The sequence below is a fragment of the Cryptomeria japonica genome, chromosome 3, assembly GCF_030272615.1.
Source record: "Cryptomeria japonica chromosome 3, Sugi_1.0, whole genome shotgun sequence".
Lineage (NCBI taxonomy): Eukaryota > Viridiplantae > Streptophyta > Pinopsida > Cupressales > Cupressaceae > Cryptomeria > Cryptomeria japonica.
Window position 1 is genome coordinate 217,974,320 of NC_081407.1, and position 17,481 is coordinate 217,991,800.

Consider the following 17,481-nt stretch of genomic DNA (forward strand, 5'->3'; position numbering starts at 1 on the left):
TCCTTAGCGAGAAGTGAAGAAAGATCTTTCAAGCATCCAAACCTATCAGGCAAATTAAGGTATTTATCAATGCCTTCCTCCTCTATTCTAGATTTCATTGCAAACCCTACTATTATAGAAGTGGTTAAACACCCTAGGCCGCTTTTCAAAATTACCCCTGAGGTAGCGAAACAAGATGATACCCTAGGAGCATTTTCAAAAATCCCTAAACGAGTTGCATATGTAGAAGACCCTAGAATCTACATATATTGCCACATTAAGGAATTAGGTTATGAGGAAATCATGAAAATGTACAAAAATGTTATTTATAATGATAGTGGAGTTGTGAAACCCAAACATAAGGTTATTGAGACCCTAGGTTTTGTCGAAATCCTTGACATCCCAGAATTTCCTAAGGAAGTTGTAAGGATTGTGCTTAGTAGATTTCATGGTGAATTCTTTTGCCTTGACTCCATTCATAAAATCACTAAGGAAGAAGTTAGGGTAGTGACTGGCTTACCATCCACCATTAGCAGGACAAATGAAGCTAAGAAAGTTTCAAATAACATAGTGATGACTTTAACAGGTGCAACTTATGATAGAAGATCCCTAAGAGTTAATGATGTAAAGGATGAGAATGTTAGGTTCATTAGCATGCTATTAGGATACAAAACCACACATGCTAACCAACTGAACTCAGTTTTGAGTCTATGTATTAAAAGTGTATATGATATGGTTAACATTAATGCTAAGATAGATGTATGTGAATGGTTGAAAGATGAGTTGATTGACAATCTGAAGAAAATTAAAGGAGATAAGAAAGGTACTTTTCGTTTTGGCAATCTTCTTATATGCTTAATGCTATATCTTACAAAAGAGGTTCCCAGTATAGGCAAGAAAGACTTTTTTTATGACATACTAGTAGGGAAACAATTATTGAATATATTGTCCGATATGGGGATAGACAAGGACACAAAATAACAGAGTATTTCCAAGCCTTTAAGGCAAAAATGAAAATAAGGGAGAGATTACAACAAAGCATTGTCAACAAGTATCAAAAATAAATTTGTTTTGTAATCAAGAAAGATGAGATCTGGATGGAGGCAGTTCTTCCTAGAACTGTTTGGGTAACATAAATGGGATATGAGGCTGATGTGAACATAATTGAAACATATGACAAAGCCCTACTTGAAGCCCCTAGAGAACTGGAAGAAAGAGTTTTTGGTAATGTGGAGACTATAAAGAGTGATGTACAAACACTGAAACAAAGGAAGAGAAGAGAGAAATACATTAGACGTGCAACAAAGAAGTTAAAAGAGATAAAGGAAAACATAATGAATATCACTAGTATCAAGGAGAGTGACTTCAAAGGGTTACAACCGGAAGCTCATCTCTAACCGGTTGGAACTTCATCAGATAGTGAATTCCCTATCGATTTTAAAAGAGTATATAGGAAGAGAAAACCTTCATCGGTACCCTCTCCTACACCGACGAAGGCAAGAAAGAAACAACAGGAAGTGACGCCACTAGCTAAGAAGCTGACACCTAGAAAGAAAAAGGAAAAACACGTCATTCCTCCACTTGACAACCTACTAAATGAGATAACAGATGATGGAAATTTATCTAATGTAAGCAAATTATATGATACATTTATCAATGACGAGAAATAAAGTGTTGAAAATTGCATTATCTTACATCTTGATATTTATAAGAAAGTTTTAATAGAGGTTGTAGATGATTTTCCTAGTGATCTATATAGGCGGTTAGATGCTGAAAGGCTAGCTATTATGGAACTTGACAAGAAAATAAAGAATGAGAAACTACTTGTTGTACATCCTGTGAAATCACTTGAAGAAAGTGATGAATTGATCAGTGAAGCTAACAGAACAGTCTTTTCTAGTGGACACTGACATATAGGTCTAATGGCTGATAGGGTAAATGAAATCTTAGAAGAGACAACAGATAAATGGGACATATTATTTGTTGAGAAACAAAAACAAGAAGAATTAAAAAGACCTAAATCATTCAGGGTATACCAAAAGGATAGAGACAAGGGAAAAGTCAAGGTAGGTGGACTACCTAATATAAAAGCGATAGATAATCTACCACCACCTTCTATTAGTCCAGCAGTACAGTCTAACAATACACCAGCTACTAAGAATGTGGAAACACCACATGAGGACACAAACCCTGAGTCTAAAATCTTATATACTATCATCATATAGAGAAACCAATTGAGATACTAGTTGTTGAGAATATAGAGAAACCAATTGAGATACCGGTAGTGGACAATGCAGAGGTACAGACAGAGAAACTGATAGTGGATACCACTAAAAAACCATCAAAAAAACTAGCTGACAACACTGTGAAACAGGCAAAGATACAAGCAGAGAAACAGGTTGAGAAATAGGTACACAGAGAGACAGTGCCATCGATATCTACTGAGAAGCCTAAAAATTTGGTAATAGAAATACAAACACAAACTGACCCTCTAGAGGTCGAGACAAGAAAATTAATTGCTCCTACCAGAAGCATTGAAATTGTTAAGGTAATTAAACAGTCATCCAACACTTCTATGACAGAATTAAAACCCACAAATGTGACTGAAATACTCTTAGATTCTATTAAGAAAATTATTGATTATAGTGCATTGGCTTATCAGGCTATAGATGACACAATACACATTCTTAAATTGATTGCACCCAAGTGTAATATTGATAATAAGGATTCTTTGAGTCAGTTAGACACATTGTCTAAATACATCACCACCAATATACTGATTGTAGACCAAATAAACGAAGAGCCATTTAAGGAGAAAATGGACAAGGAAAAAGAGAAATTATTTGGAGAAACAATAAAGAAGTGCACAGAACATATTGATACCCTCTTACCGACACTAAACAAAACCATTATGGAGCTTAAGGAACTATACAGAGACACTTGTAAGAAAAATCTTCTGACAGTGGATATCGATAAGGAAATTAACAAAGTGCAAAAGGAAATTGATGACATAGCTGACAATATCATTGGTTCATCTGAACCAATATCAGTTATTGAGCAAGAAATTGCTGGATTTGAGGAGAAGTTGGAAAAGTTAGAGAAGGAAAAGGGAAGAATAAAAGGAAAAGCAAAAGAGCTTAAATGCAGACTTAGTCCAAAGTTGGATAACCTCATCTCTCTACGAAAAGAGATCTCTGAGGAACTTATTCTAGGACAGAAGGCACCGGAAGAGAAAATGCATCATCTCACTGGTACTATTCATAGAAATGAGGCAACATTAAAGGATAGCAACAGTTTTACTCAAAGTTTGAACTTGGTCTTAGCAGACCTATTCCTGATTGTAACCACTTGGTTACAAGGTTCTAGCTGAAAACTGTACTCATTTCATAGATTTTTGACGTGCAGAAAAGATCATCTGCTCAAGGGGAGCACACAATTTTGGTAACATTTTTGCTTCAATTTTTGGATACAGATTTTGGATTTTTCTCATGAGTGTTGCCATCAATGCCAAAGAGGGAGTTTTTTGGCATTGCACACTCTAATGGTAGTTAAAGGTGATTGAAGGTGTTGTCATTGATGGCAACCTTGCAATCTTATGGCATTGGAAGGCACCGAAACCAACAGATAGTTCACCGACAGCGACAATAATGTTTACAGGAACCCTAGCCGACAAGATTTTGATTATTGTATTTTGTATTTAATTATAATATCTTTTTGTAAGCCGACATGGCATATTGTAATAAGACTCATATATAGGTATGAGATCTTGTAGATCATTTGGATATACATAGTGGATATACACATAGAGGATATACATGATGGATATGTAGAGCGAATAGAAAGATAAATTTTGTATAAGGGTTTATGGTTATTGTATGAGCTTAAACTGGTACTGAACCTAGCATAGAAGATGCATTTAGTAGCAGTACATTATATTGGATTCTCATAATCTATTTTTGTAAGTCAGTGAGGCTTCCCTTTGTATTTGAGCAGTGAGCTCTAGGCAGTTGGCCTTCTTGCATGTGCAGACACATTATTGCAAGTAATATTCATTCATTAGCCAGTGAGTGACTATTGTGGGTCACAAATCCCACCGAGGTTTTTCCCACACCAGGTTTCCTCACCAAAAATCTTGTGTTATGGTGTGCTTTCTATGTTATCTTTATTGTTCGTATTTATTGCATTAATTCTTGTTTACTAGTACATTGTTTTGGAATGCAAAATACTTAATAAGGTCAGAAAATCTGTTAACAGGTTAGATAATGATTCAAACCCCTTCCCCCCTCAATATCTATGGAACTATCATCAATCCTAACATTCTCCATCTCATGAAGATACATCTTTGTGTTTCCATCCTTAATGAACCACATGAATTTATTCTTTTAAATATTCATGTCATAGATACTTGCAAAAAAAATCTATGAAGGGTGAGTCTATGAAAAGACTCAGTAAGGGCCCTACCTATGCCCTGAAATTTATCTTCATTTTTTATTTTCCATATGTACCATAAAATTTCAGTAGTAAGAACATGCCAAAAGAGATTAGTGTCTTTTTTCAGACCCTTAATATATCCAATTATATCATCAAGCACATTAAATTGGTTATGGATAGAAATGCCAAATAATAACCAGATTTCTCTGGCAATGCTACATTCAAAAAAATATGTCTAACTGATTCAGGAACCTTGCAAATATTGCAAATATCACAACTGCTATGGTCTTTTCTGAAGGGCAGCCTATTGACAATCATAAGCCATTTAAAACACTTTTCTTTGGGAACAAAAAGACTACTCCATAATCTTTCAAAGACCTTCTGCCATTGTTTAACTAAAAAATCTGCAAGCCATAACTTATTAACATGAAAAATTGTGGATTCATCATATTTTAGGGTTTTGTATATATTGATATCTTTAATATTAGATACAGAAACCGTATTATTCCACAAAAAATCCTTACAACAATCAATATCATTCTTTGAAATTTTGGTCAATTGAAGTTTCTCGCATGCTTTTTCCAACATGTTATAAGTCCACTAATGGGAGACTTGCAAGTTAAATCTATTTCCAAGGATATCCCAGCCAAGCAGCTTGTCATCCTCAATAATATCTTTAAAGCAGCAAATTCCTTTTGCTACCCAAACTTTAGCAGAGCAACCCTACATAAGTGCAAGGGGTTTGGAAGAGTGCAAGAGGTTCCACCAAATGGATCTGCCTCTATGGAGGTCACAAAAAGGTAGGAATTTCCAAGATTTGGCCTTTTTTGGTACAACCCTCAGGATGTCATTCCTAATTAGAACCTTCCAGGATTCATTGCGATCAAATGCCTAGAAGATCCATTTTGTCACAAGAGCAATCCCTTGGATTCTCAAATCTTTTAGTCCTAGTCCTCCCTAATTCTTTTCCTTGTGACACCATTCCCATCTCACAAAATGCATCTTTTTATAACCTTTTCTGTCAGACCAAAGGATGTTCCTGAAGGTTTTTTGAATTTGTAGGATCTGATAATTGGGGAACATCCATATTGAGAAATAGTAAATGTTGTAGGAAGATAGAATATTTTGACACAACTGAACTCTCCCGACGAGCGAGAGATACCTATTATCTCATTTATTTAGCTTTTTATCTATCTTTCTTTTGAACCAAAGCCATATTTCTTTGAGGGATGGAGAGATGGCAAAAGGAATTCCCAGATATCTGACTATTCTATTGGGACCCCCTCATTGGACCCCAAACTACTGTAACCACTCGGGAGGCCGATCCTCCCAGCCAAGCATGGTAGATTTTCTCTGAGAGATTTTAGCCCTTGATATTTCTCCTAGGAATTTGATTTTTCCTTCCAGGGCCTCCATATTCGGTTTGTTGAGTTCTATGAAGAGTGTTGTGTCATCAATAAATTGAGCATTAATCAGTTCCTCACCATTTGGAAGTTTTATCCCCTGTACATTAGGAGAAATGGTAAGGTCTCTTAGAATGTAATATAGAGCATCAGAGGCAATAACGAAGAGAGCAGGGGCTAGGGGGTAGCCTTGTCTAATAGATCTGCTTAGAGTTATATTCTGTGACAGGGAACCGTTAACTTCCACCTGGGCCAAAGCATCCTTGAGGAGTACCATCACCCATTTGCAGAATTTTGTTAGAAAACCAAATGATTCTCACATCATCAGAATGAATCTCCATTCCAACCTGTCATATGCCTTCTCTAAGTCTAAGAGAAACATAGCCGCATTTTGTCCTGATGTCTTCACCCATTCCATGGCCTCTCAGCTGATAATTAGATTTTCAAGGATATATCTTCCTTTGATAAAACCTGTTTGCGTGGAGCAAATGAACTTAGGTAGTAAATTCTCCAATCTGATCACAAGAGCTTTAGCCAATATTTTGTAGGATACATTAAGAAGTGTTATTGGTCTCTAGTTTTTTATAAGAGACTTGTCTCCTTCTTTGGGAAAGAGTTTAATAATCCCACTATTAATTCGTTCTCCTAAGGAACCAGTATCAAACGCCTCGAAGTAAAGCTCATGTAGGTCTTGACAAACTCAATCCTCATTAGCTTTATAGAATCCTACAGGCAAACCATCCGGGCCCGGGGTTTTATCATTGTTCAGACTTTCAATGGCAACTTTCAACTCTTTTACTATGATGGGACCCCTCAATGCCTGCACATCCTCAACGATAATCTTAGAGGGGGTAATCCTTCTGCATTTTTCTCTAGCATCCCGGGAGTTAGTTGAATCTTCAAAGGTGAAGAGACCTTTGTAGAATTGAAAGAACGCCTCCTTGATATCATCCACAACCATTAGTTCTTTGTTATCTATCCAAATCCTATCAATTTTCTCTCTACATTGTTTTTGTTTCAGCATATTGAAGAAGAACTTAGATTCTTTATCCTCGAATTGCATCTAGTGAGCCCGAGCCCTGATCATGGCCCCTATGATCTTAGTTTGTTTGTGATTCCTGAGATTATCCCTTTCTAAGGCTACTTTTTGAGATAGTTCAACATTTCAGGGATTGTCTTGGATCTCTGCCTCGCATAGGTGAAGGTTGTCAGATAGTGTTCTCTCCTTCCACCTCTAATCCTTAGATTTCTTTTGTCATATGGTTTGCATAAGAACCTATCAACTATTGACATTCTGATTCTATTTGTCAACACTAGAGTTCAACTTTTTACTACTCTTGTTAAACAACCTAACAATCTTTACTGCGGTCAAAACATCCAGGTGTTTTCAAAGATTGGAGTTTAGGAAGAACTTGTCTTTTGGAAGTCCTTTCCACTCAAAGGATTCTCTAAGCCTAATCTGCGAGATGATAGGATGGTGGTTTGATAATGAGGTCGGATAAACTATCACTGAATTGCCATTCTTGTCAAGGTCAAAGGAGAAAATCTCTCTGTTAGCATAAAATCTATCCAGCCTACAATAGATCCTATGTTTGCCTCTCTTATAGTCGCACCAACTATACCAAATTTCAAAGTTTAGGTTCTTATTGCAAAACAAGGGGTCAAAAAGTCTCTTCTGGGTCTAAGTTAGCTGTTTCACTACCTAATAATTTAGCTTCACTAGCCTTAGGGTCAACAACAATGACCTCGATCACACAAGTGTCCTCTAATTCAACAAACTTCTTTAGGGGAAGGACAACGGTCATGTCAAGGGTGAGTTCAACAAGGGAGGAAGGATCTAGCACAGAGTTCAAGACATTTGATGAGTGAACCTGAAAGGAGACATCCATGTCTATCGAGCTTCTATGGGGAGCTTCATTCACCATCCTAGACCAGCTCCCTCCCTTAGCCAGCTCACTAGTCACACCATCTCTTTCTTCAGAATTCTGATTCCCAAGGTTGTTCAAACTAGAGGCTAAATTCGATAATTTCACCTCTGGTGGAACCTCTTGCACATCGTCATCCATAGGCAATATTAAATTGCTATCCATAGATAGTTTATTTATAGCATAATTTGAGGTATTGGGTATATTCGCCCTAATTTTTTCCAGTGCTAAGTGTTGAGCATTTTTCCTTCTTTTTTTCTTAGGGTTTTTTCCCACAACCTGAAACCAATCCTACAAAACTTCATTCATCTGTTTTAGAGCATCTGAGATCACAAAGTGAGGTGTGGGGTCTACTCTGAAATTACCCAAGTTGAAGTTTTTATCAGGATCTTGGGGTTTAGAGTTTTCCTTGGTTAAAAGTTTATTGATTTTTTTACTAATGGAATTAAGACTTTCCATGTTCGAGATATGCTTTGCGTGAACATGGGGCGGGCTGTTAGATTGACTTTGAGGTTTTTCCGCTCCCTTGAGTTTTTTAATAATTGGGCAATTCTTACAAATGTGTCCCTCTTTTCTGTAGAGAAAACAAGCATTCAACCCGCCAAGGACTTCAATAGGGCATATAACAATTTCAGATTCTAGGTTAATGTTAACCATTTTCAAGAAATCACATCCCAGGTTGATTGAAATCAAAACCCTAGTATCCAAATGAGGAATGAGATAGGTCAAGTTATCCACCTGGATAGCCTTTCCTATCGGTTCAACAATTTGAGGTATATATCTCCACAACAATGGAGGAACATTTCAAATTAAAACCCATCTAGGGCACAAAAGTGTGAGTATTTCCTCATTAACCACTTCTGGCAACCATTCGAGTGTTAGGATTCCCACAAATACTGAGAGGGGGGGGTGAATTAGTGTCTAACTGGTGAATTGAATTTCTTAACTTAAAACATGTAGCACATATTATAATTGTGTGCCGGTATGCAAGAAATAAAGCAATAAACAGAAATGAAAACAACCACATGAAAATCACACCATAACACACTGATTTAACGAAGAAACCTGGTGTGGGAAAAACCTCGGTGGGATTTGTGACCCACAATATTCACTTATTAGCCAATAAGAAAATATTACTTACAAGAGGGGCCTGCACATGCAGAAAGGCCAAGTGCCTAGAGCTCATTGCTCAAAATGGAAGTCTCACTGACTTCCAAAATGGATTATACAAATCCAATGTCTTGTACTGCTTTACAATAGCATCTAAAATGCCAGATTCAATACCGGTTTCTGCTCTACTTCTTACATAAACCCTTTAACCTATATTTCGCATAATAGGTCTGCCTAATTATTTCCCTTCTACCTTCTTCCTTACTTCTTACTTACCAAAATGTCTTACAATGACTTCTTATATATATAAGTCATTTTACAATGATATCAAGTCGGCTTTCAAAATAATAACAAAATATAATATAACAAAAAATCCTGTCGGCCTCTGTGCTGGTACGCTTCCTTTCTCTGCCAGTGTCAGTGGTCTGAGTGCCGGTGTAGAGTGTGATCTATCGATGCCGGTGTAATGCCTTGCCGGTACCATAGGATTGTAAGGTTGCCATCAATGAAAAAACCTTCAATCACCTTCAATGTCTCATTGGAGTGTACATATGCCAACAATCTCCCCCTTTGGCATTGATGGCAACACTCATGAGAAAATTCAAAAGTGTATCCAAAAATGTGAAGTCCAAAAAAGTTACCAAAAATGTGTGTTCTCCCCCTGAGCATATGATCCCGGTGATATTGGATTTTCTCATACCACTACTCCCCCTTTGGCATCAATGACAAAGGTTGTCAAGATGGCAATAGAGTTGTAGTCTCAACCTTGTACCTGTGTGGTCACAATTTGAAATATATCTGCCAAAATTAAGTTTATACTCTCCATAAATTTCTTACTGTCTCTTATTGTTGTCTCGGTTCTTTGAACTATACAGGTGAGGTGCTACATATGCTCTATCGGTGTTCTCTGTCCCTGTACAAGTGCCTCATATATTTCCTTCCGCATAAATTCTAGATAGTCCAATCTTGGACTCAGTCTTAGTCTCAAACTCTTTGCCTTATCCACTATTCTCTCCTTTTCTCTTCCCAACTTAATTAAATCTTCCTCAAAACTTGTTATCTTCTGTTCAAAAACTGATAAAGTATCAGGTGAGTTAACAAAACTGTCTGCAAGTTTATTGATTTCATCCTGTACCTTGCTCTTCTACTTATCTATGTCAGCTGTTAGTAGGTTTGTCTTGCATATTTCTTTGTACAAAGTTTTGAACTCTTTCAGAAAATTGCATAGTGCTGGTAGAAGTGTGTCAAAATCCCTTGTACACTTCTTTATCTGATCTTCAAAGAATTTTTTCTTTTCAATTTCCATCTTATTCTTCAATGCCTCTTCCTTTATTTGCTCAATTGTTATTGTGTTCTCAGTGATGTACTTGGACAAAATGTCAATTTGACTTAAAGAATCCTTGTTGTTTATATTGTAGTTAGGAGCTAACTTTTTTAAAATTGGAATTGTGTCATCTATAGCTTTGTAACCCTGTGAACTACAATCTGTTATCCTTTTGATTGAATCTAAAAGTACTTCTGTTACATTTGTTCATTTATAGCCTGCTGATGTGGAACCAACATTTTGAATACCGCTAGTGGTAGAAGTAACCAAGCTTGTAGTGACCTCTGGTAGGTCAGTCTGTGTTTCCATTTCTTTAAGCAATGGTTTTTGATCTTCTCCTGTTGCCGGTGGCTCTATTTCCATGTGAACCTGTCCCTATTTCGGAGCCTATTGCTCTTCTTGTTTCTTTGTTTGTTGCTATGTCTCAGTCTCAGTCTCAGTCTCTACATGTTGTTCTTTGTTGTCATCTGTTGGTTTCTCTTGTGTTTGATCAGTTTGCTCAGTTACTGGTGGCTTATCAGTCATGTCTGTCTTACCTGTTGTATCTTTATCTACCACAATGTTGATCTTTTGTGTATCAACATCTACTGTGTATAAGACTTTAGGATTAGGATTTATATCCTCTACATTCATATTCTCAAGTGCCGGTTGATCTTCAGTATTTGTTATTACCAGTGATGTAATTGGAGGCGGTGGGTGTAAGTTATCCTTTACTTTTATACTAGGAGGTCCACCAACCTTTCCTTTACCCTTGTCCTTGTCCTTTTGATATACCTTTATAGGTTTGTGGCTCATGTATTCTTCCTGTCTTTCTTTTTCAACTAGGAATGTATCCCATGCATTTTCTATTTGCAGTTACCTCATTGATTCTTCCAACCATTAATGCAATGTGCCGGTGTGCAGTAGAGAATACTGACCGGTTGGCTTCTGCAATTAAATCATCTATTTCTTTAGGTGAGTTCACTGGGTAAACAACAAGTAATTTTTCTATCTTGATTTTCTTGTCAAGCTCTACAACAGCTTGTCTTCTTGCTTCCAATCTTTTAAATAATTCATCAAATTTTCCATGTCTACCGGTGTCAAGATCTTCCTCAAGTTGTTAGGCTTCTGAAAATAGAGGACCAGGCTCTGATACCAATTGTTAGGATTCCCACAGATACTGAGAGGGGGGGGTGAATCAATATCTAACCGGTAAATTGAATTTCTTAACTTAAAACATGTAGCACATATTATAACAGTGTACTGGTATGCAAGAAATAAAGCAATAAACAGAAATGAAAACAACCACATGAAAATCACACCATAACACACTGATTTAACGAACAAACCTGGTGTGGGAAAAACCTCGGTGGGATTTGTGACCCACAATATTCACTTATTAGCCAATAAGAAAATATTACTTACAAGAGGGGCCTGCACATGCAGAAAGGCCAAGTGCCTAGAGCTCATTGCTCAAAATGGAAGTCTCACTGACTTCCAAAATGGATTATACAAATCCAATGTCTTGTACTGCTTTACAATAGCATCTAAAATGCCAGATTCAATACCGGTTTCTGCTCTACTTCTTACATAAACCCTTTAACCTATATTTCGCATAATAGGTCTGCCTAATTATTTCCCTTCTACCTTCTTCCTTACTTCTTACTTACCAAAATGTCTTACAATGACTTCTTATATATATAAGTCATTTTACAATGATATCAAGTCGGCTTTCAAAATAATAACAAAATATAATATAACAAAAAATCCTGTTGGCCTCTGTGCCGATATGCTTCCTTTCTCTGCCGGTGCCGGTGGTCTGAGTGCCGGTGTAGAGTGTGATCTTCTGATGCCGGTGTAATGCCTTGCCAGTGCCATAGGATTGTAAGGTTGCCATCAATGACAAAACCTTCAATCACCTTCAATGTCTCATTGGAGTGTGCATATGCCAACATCGAGGGCACAAAATGTGCATTTTCCAACAGTCCAGTATTGTTTATTGAGCACCTCTATTTGCATTTTATGATCCTTAAAAAAGATTACAAACAAACCTTTTCAAATGAGTGTACAAAATAAAACCAGATAACCTAGTTTAATATTCCAAACATTTTTAATCCAATCATCAAGAAATTTGCGCAGGACATTTATCTACATCTACAGTTGCAAAGAAAATTGTTGTATCTTTAAGCCTATTCTTTTCGATGTTAATTTCTTTGCACATTAACACATTGGGAAAATGGCGATGGAATCCTGAGCACAGTGAGAGCCCTCACCTTCTCCACGGGGCTGCCATTAAAATTACTAATAAACCTCGCACCTTCTGTGACTAGGAGAGAGGAAAGGTTAACCGCATCTTTGAAGCATTTTTGTTTTAATGATGCTCCTTCATTAGGTTTTTTGGTGCCTCCAGAAGAGCTCTCCATCGGGTCACATTAATTGCTCGCATGGAAAAGGGAAAGGCGACGACGGAGAAGGACGCAGGGAATTAACCTGCACGTGAACCAAGGCACCCACTAGGTAGTTACCTACATGGAGAATTACCAGCGTACTCCCCCACGTCAGTGATTACGGCCCTGCAACCCAGAGTCCAAACCCTAGGTGCAGTCGGTATTGCAGAGCGATCACCAGTCATAAATGACAATTCACGTATCCAGACATAGATTACACATGCAATGGCAAAAAATTCTCCTGCAGCACACCTACGAAATCTCTTCAACTAGTATGTAAGTTCTGTCATCTCTGGATTCTATCATAGCTTTTCATAGTCATACTCATTAAAATATGCTCATAGAATTGTCAGAATTCCTCTTACACATTGTCAAAGGAATATTTTATTGATGTCATAATTTTTTCATAGAAAGGAAGCCATGTAAGGCTTGTTTACAGCAGTCATCCAACGAGGCAGGAATCTTTCATTAGCCGTTTAGTTTGACATTACACAGAAAAAGGGGGAAAGTTGGAAATTTTCCAAATAATGGAAAGCCACTGATTTGCTCCAAAACTAGATTATGCGAATATTGGGTAGACTTTAAAAGAAAATTCTAGAAGATTTTTAATCAATATAGGCTTGGAAATGAACGTCATAAAAGCTGATAGAGTCAAAATTTCTATAATTATAGAAAAAGAGGTGAAAAAATAATTGAAGAAAATGTGCATTTGTTTTCTTTGTCTTATTGCAATTCTACTCTGTGAATTCAACTATTATTCTTTAGTTTCCATATTAATCTTTCACAAATTCATTAAAAACTATTCTGCTCTTCTTTTAAAAAGTGTGTAAATAAATTTGGACATGATGTTCACTTTACACCCTGTATATTGAACGGCATAATATTTTAGCTATGTGTATAATCTCCCAAAAATTGATTTCATCTGCATTAAATAAGCGTTCAATACATAAAATTTTAGATTGTTGCGTATTCTATACGACTCTGATCTGCTAGCCTAAATAAGCCTTTCATAATTTTTTTTATTTTCTGTTTAATTCAAATGGAACAGAAAGCACAAGAGATTTTTAGGATTGTTTATCCTTGTGCTGCCTGTAAGATTCAACGAAGAAAGTGTGGAGATAATTGCCCACTTGCTCCCTATTTCCCACCAAATGATCCGCACAAGTTTTTACTAGTGAACAAATTATTTGGATCAAGCAGGATTCTCAAAATCATTCAGGTGTAGAAAATATTCCTTTTTAGGGTTTGGGAAAAGATCTCATCTGTAATGTTATCTCTTTTTTCAGTTTTAACGAATATAGTAGTCATTAGTATTCATTCTGACAAAATGTAAGAACCTTATCAAATCTGTGAGCCTTTTACATGTTGTCTTGTCATTGCAGGATATTCCGGGTGAGAAAAGAGCAGATGCAGTAAACAGCATGGTATACGAAGCAAGTGCGCGAGTGGTTGATCCAATCTACGGCTGCACTGGTGCAATTTGTCGAGTGCAGAAACAAATATTACAACTCGCAACAACACAAGCAGAGCTCCTGAATGCGCAGGCTAATCTCTCACTACAGGATTTTATAATGCCGGTGAAATAGGCTCTACATCGGAAGTCACCCAGAATCACATAAATGTTTTCCAAGATGATCTGGATCTGTTTGGATTGGAAGACATGATCTTCTCTTTTTAATCACCTAAAAAAAATTCTTACAATATCATCAATCCTACAATTTTAGAATGTTTATAAAAATAAAATGTGATAGACGCACTAATACTAGGTTATAGATTCTTACATCATGTCTATTTGTTTTTCATTCCAATACCATCAATCCTATAATAATTTTCTTACATCATGTCCATCTCTTTTTCATTCCAATATCATCAATCCTACAATTTTAGAATGTTTATAAAAATAAAATGTGATAGATGCACTAATACTAGGTAATAGATTCTTACATCATGTCTATTTGTTTTTCATTCCAATACCATCAATCCTACAATTTTAGAGATTGAATGTCATTACATGTTTATATAAATAAAATAAGATGTGGCATCAGTATTGACATGATGATTGAGAAATTCAAACTTGCATATTCATTTTAAATTTTTTTTATTTGAATTGCTATTAAAAAATTTAATGACATGCCATTAAAAATGTGATATAAGAAGTGTGCTATAACTATAAATGGCAGTGAGTTTATAAAAACTAATGAGCAATAATTTGGTTAGGAAAAAATTATATTAATCTTGATAAATTCAATAATAATTTTTAATGATTTATATCTTTTTTACAACATCATTTATAAGATAGTTAAAGATCAAAATTCTCATAAATATTTTATATGATAGATAAAGTGATCATCAAATTCAAGCATGTCTCTACTATTAATGAACTTGTCCTATATTTATTATTATATAATAGCATTTCCAACCCTCAAGATTAGTCTAAGACACAAATAGAGAGGATGCATAATTCAATTGCAAAAATATAGATAAATAACAAGAAATAGAAAAGACTTTTAGTTTGTTTGCTTTTTAAGTATTTTTAAAAAAGAGTTTTCTATACTCAAAGAAGATTAGTGATGATAACACCTCTAAAAAATTAGAAATTTGACATGATAACTCAAACAAGATAAAATAATTACAATCAAAACATTAGAAATGAATACAAATGACAAAAAAAAATCATTATAATAGCATTCAAAATATCCTTTAGGCACAACAAAATTATCATCTAATATATATTCTCACTATCTAGATTAGAGAGAAATAACAATGGAATGAGGAAATCACTATGACAAAATAATATAGTAGGTTCATGTTAAGATGTATATGAATCTTTTATTTTCCATGGAAACATCTAATATTATGTTTGGAGATTTTTTTTTTTCTTTAATTTCTAACATATATGAAAGCCTAGTAAGATTCTAGTTAATCTATACGATGTAATTAGCTACTCCTTTAATATTATTCAAATATAAAAAAAGTGACTAGTACTTGTCTTTGTTAGTTTTCTAATTAATTGTAATTATAATCTTAATCTTAGATGCAATTACAATTATAAATTTAATAAATTAATTATAATTATAATTTTCTAAGTTTTTTAATAAATTAATTATTAAAAGTAATTATTATTATTTTATTTTTATAATATATTAAGTTTATAGTATATTAAAAATCTACAATAAATTTGTTGTAAATGTAATACATCAAAATATATATTTTATAAAATTGATAGATTTATTGATAATATATTAATTGACAATATATCAAGTTTTCAAAAGATTTAATGCAAACTTTTAATATATTTTAAATAAAATATATTTATTCATATTGTAAATTAGATAAATTAAATAATAATAATAATTTCTTTTAATGATTAATGTATTATAAATAGTTAATCTTAAAATTCAATTTTTGAATAACCACTTTTCAAATATATAATTCTCATCATTAAAAATTCATAAACTAAGTTCTATTAATATATTGTAAATTTAATAGATGTAAAACTAGCTTATATATTTAATAATATATATATATATATATATATATATATATATAGAATAAGCCGAGAGGTATCCTTCTAGAGGCCCCTATTTTTTTAATCCATTTATCAACATTAAAGTGCAATAGGCGCCTGTAGAAATATATATAAATATATATAAGCTAGTAGCAGTCGCAACATGAATTGAAAGACATGACATAAATTAATTTCATTCTATATATTGTTGTATAGTTTAGGATTCTATTTGGTTCAATTCTAGATTTATATTTATAGTTATGATTGGAATCAAAATAGTAGGCCTAATTCAATAAGGATTAGGGTTCATTATGGTTTACTATTAGGGTTAGGATTTGATTTGGTTTAAAATAGTAGGCCTAATTCAATAAGGAATAGGGTTCATTTTGTCTTGCTATTAGGGTTAGGGTTATGGTTGTAGTTAGGGTTTACATCATTGTTTAGGTTAGGTTAATGGTCAGGGTTTGGATTTACATCATGTTTAGTGTTATGGTTAGCATTAAGATTGTGATTAGGCTAGGATTTAGGGTTATGGTTAGATTATGTGTAGGGTTATGGTTTATATAATAGGGCTATGATTAGGGTTAGGATTATAGTTAGGGTTTACATCATTGTTAGGGTTAGGTTAATGATTAGGGTTTGGATTTACATCATGATTAAGATTAGGGATAGGGTTAAGATCATGGTTAGGCTTTGGATTTATCATTATGGTGAGGATTATGTCTAGGGTTAAGGTTAGAGTTAGGATTGTAGTTAGGGTTTACATCATTGTTAGGGTTAGGTTAATGGTTAGGGTTTAGATTTACATCATTGTAAGGGTTAAGGTTCTAGTTAGGCTTAATTTTTAGGTATATTGTTAGGATTATCTCTATGATTAGAGTTTATATCATAAGGTTAGGGTTATGATTGTGGTTAGGGTTAGGGTTAAGGAATAAGTTTAGGATTATAGTTAGGGTTTACATCATTTTTATGGTTAGGTTAATGGTTAGGGTTTGGATTTACATCATGTTTACTATTACAATTAATGTTAAAATTATGGTTAGGCTTAGGATTTAGGGTTATGGTTAAGATTATATGTAGGGTTAGGACCTTTATATCATAGGGCTAGGGTGGTTATGGTTATGGGTTAGGGTTAGGATTATAGGTAGGGTTTACATCATTGTTAGGGTGAGTTTAATGGTTAGGGTTTGGATTTACATCATGATTAGGGTTAGGGTTAAGATTGTGGTTAGGATTAGGATTTACATTTATGGTTAGTTTTATGTTTAGGGTTGTTGTTTATACATCACCGTGTTAGGGTGAGGGTGAGCACAATGGTTAGGGTTATGGTTAAGTTTAAGATTAGCATTAGACTTAACATTTATAATTATGGTTA

The 17,481-nt window shown here is 34.7% G+C and overlaps 1 protein-coding gene across 1 annotated transcript; it reads left to right on the top strand.

Annotated features, from left to right (window-relative positions):
- The first annotated feature begins 8,221 nt into the window (after positions 1-8,221).
- Positions 8,222-14,184, top strand: LOC131874045 (LOB domain-containing protein 11-like). Its single transcript, XM_059217260.1, has 3 exons — positions 8,222-8,356; positions 13,647-13,817; positions 13,981-14,184. Exons 1-3 carry the CDS (start codon positions 8,222-8,224, stop codon positions 14,182-14,184), a joined length of 510 nt encoding a protein of 169 aa, XP_059073243.1.
- Positions 14,185-17,481: the final 3,297 nt, after the last annotated feature.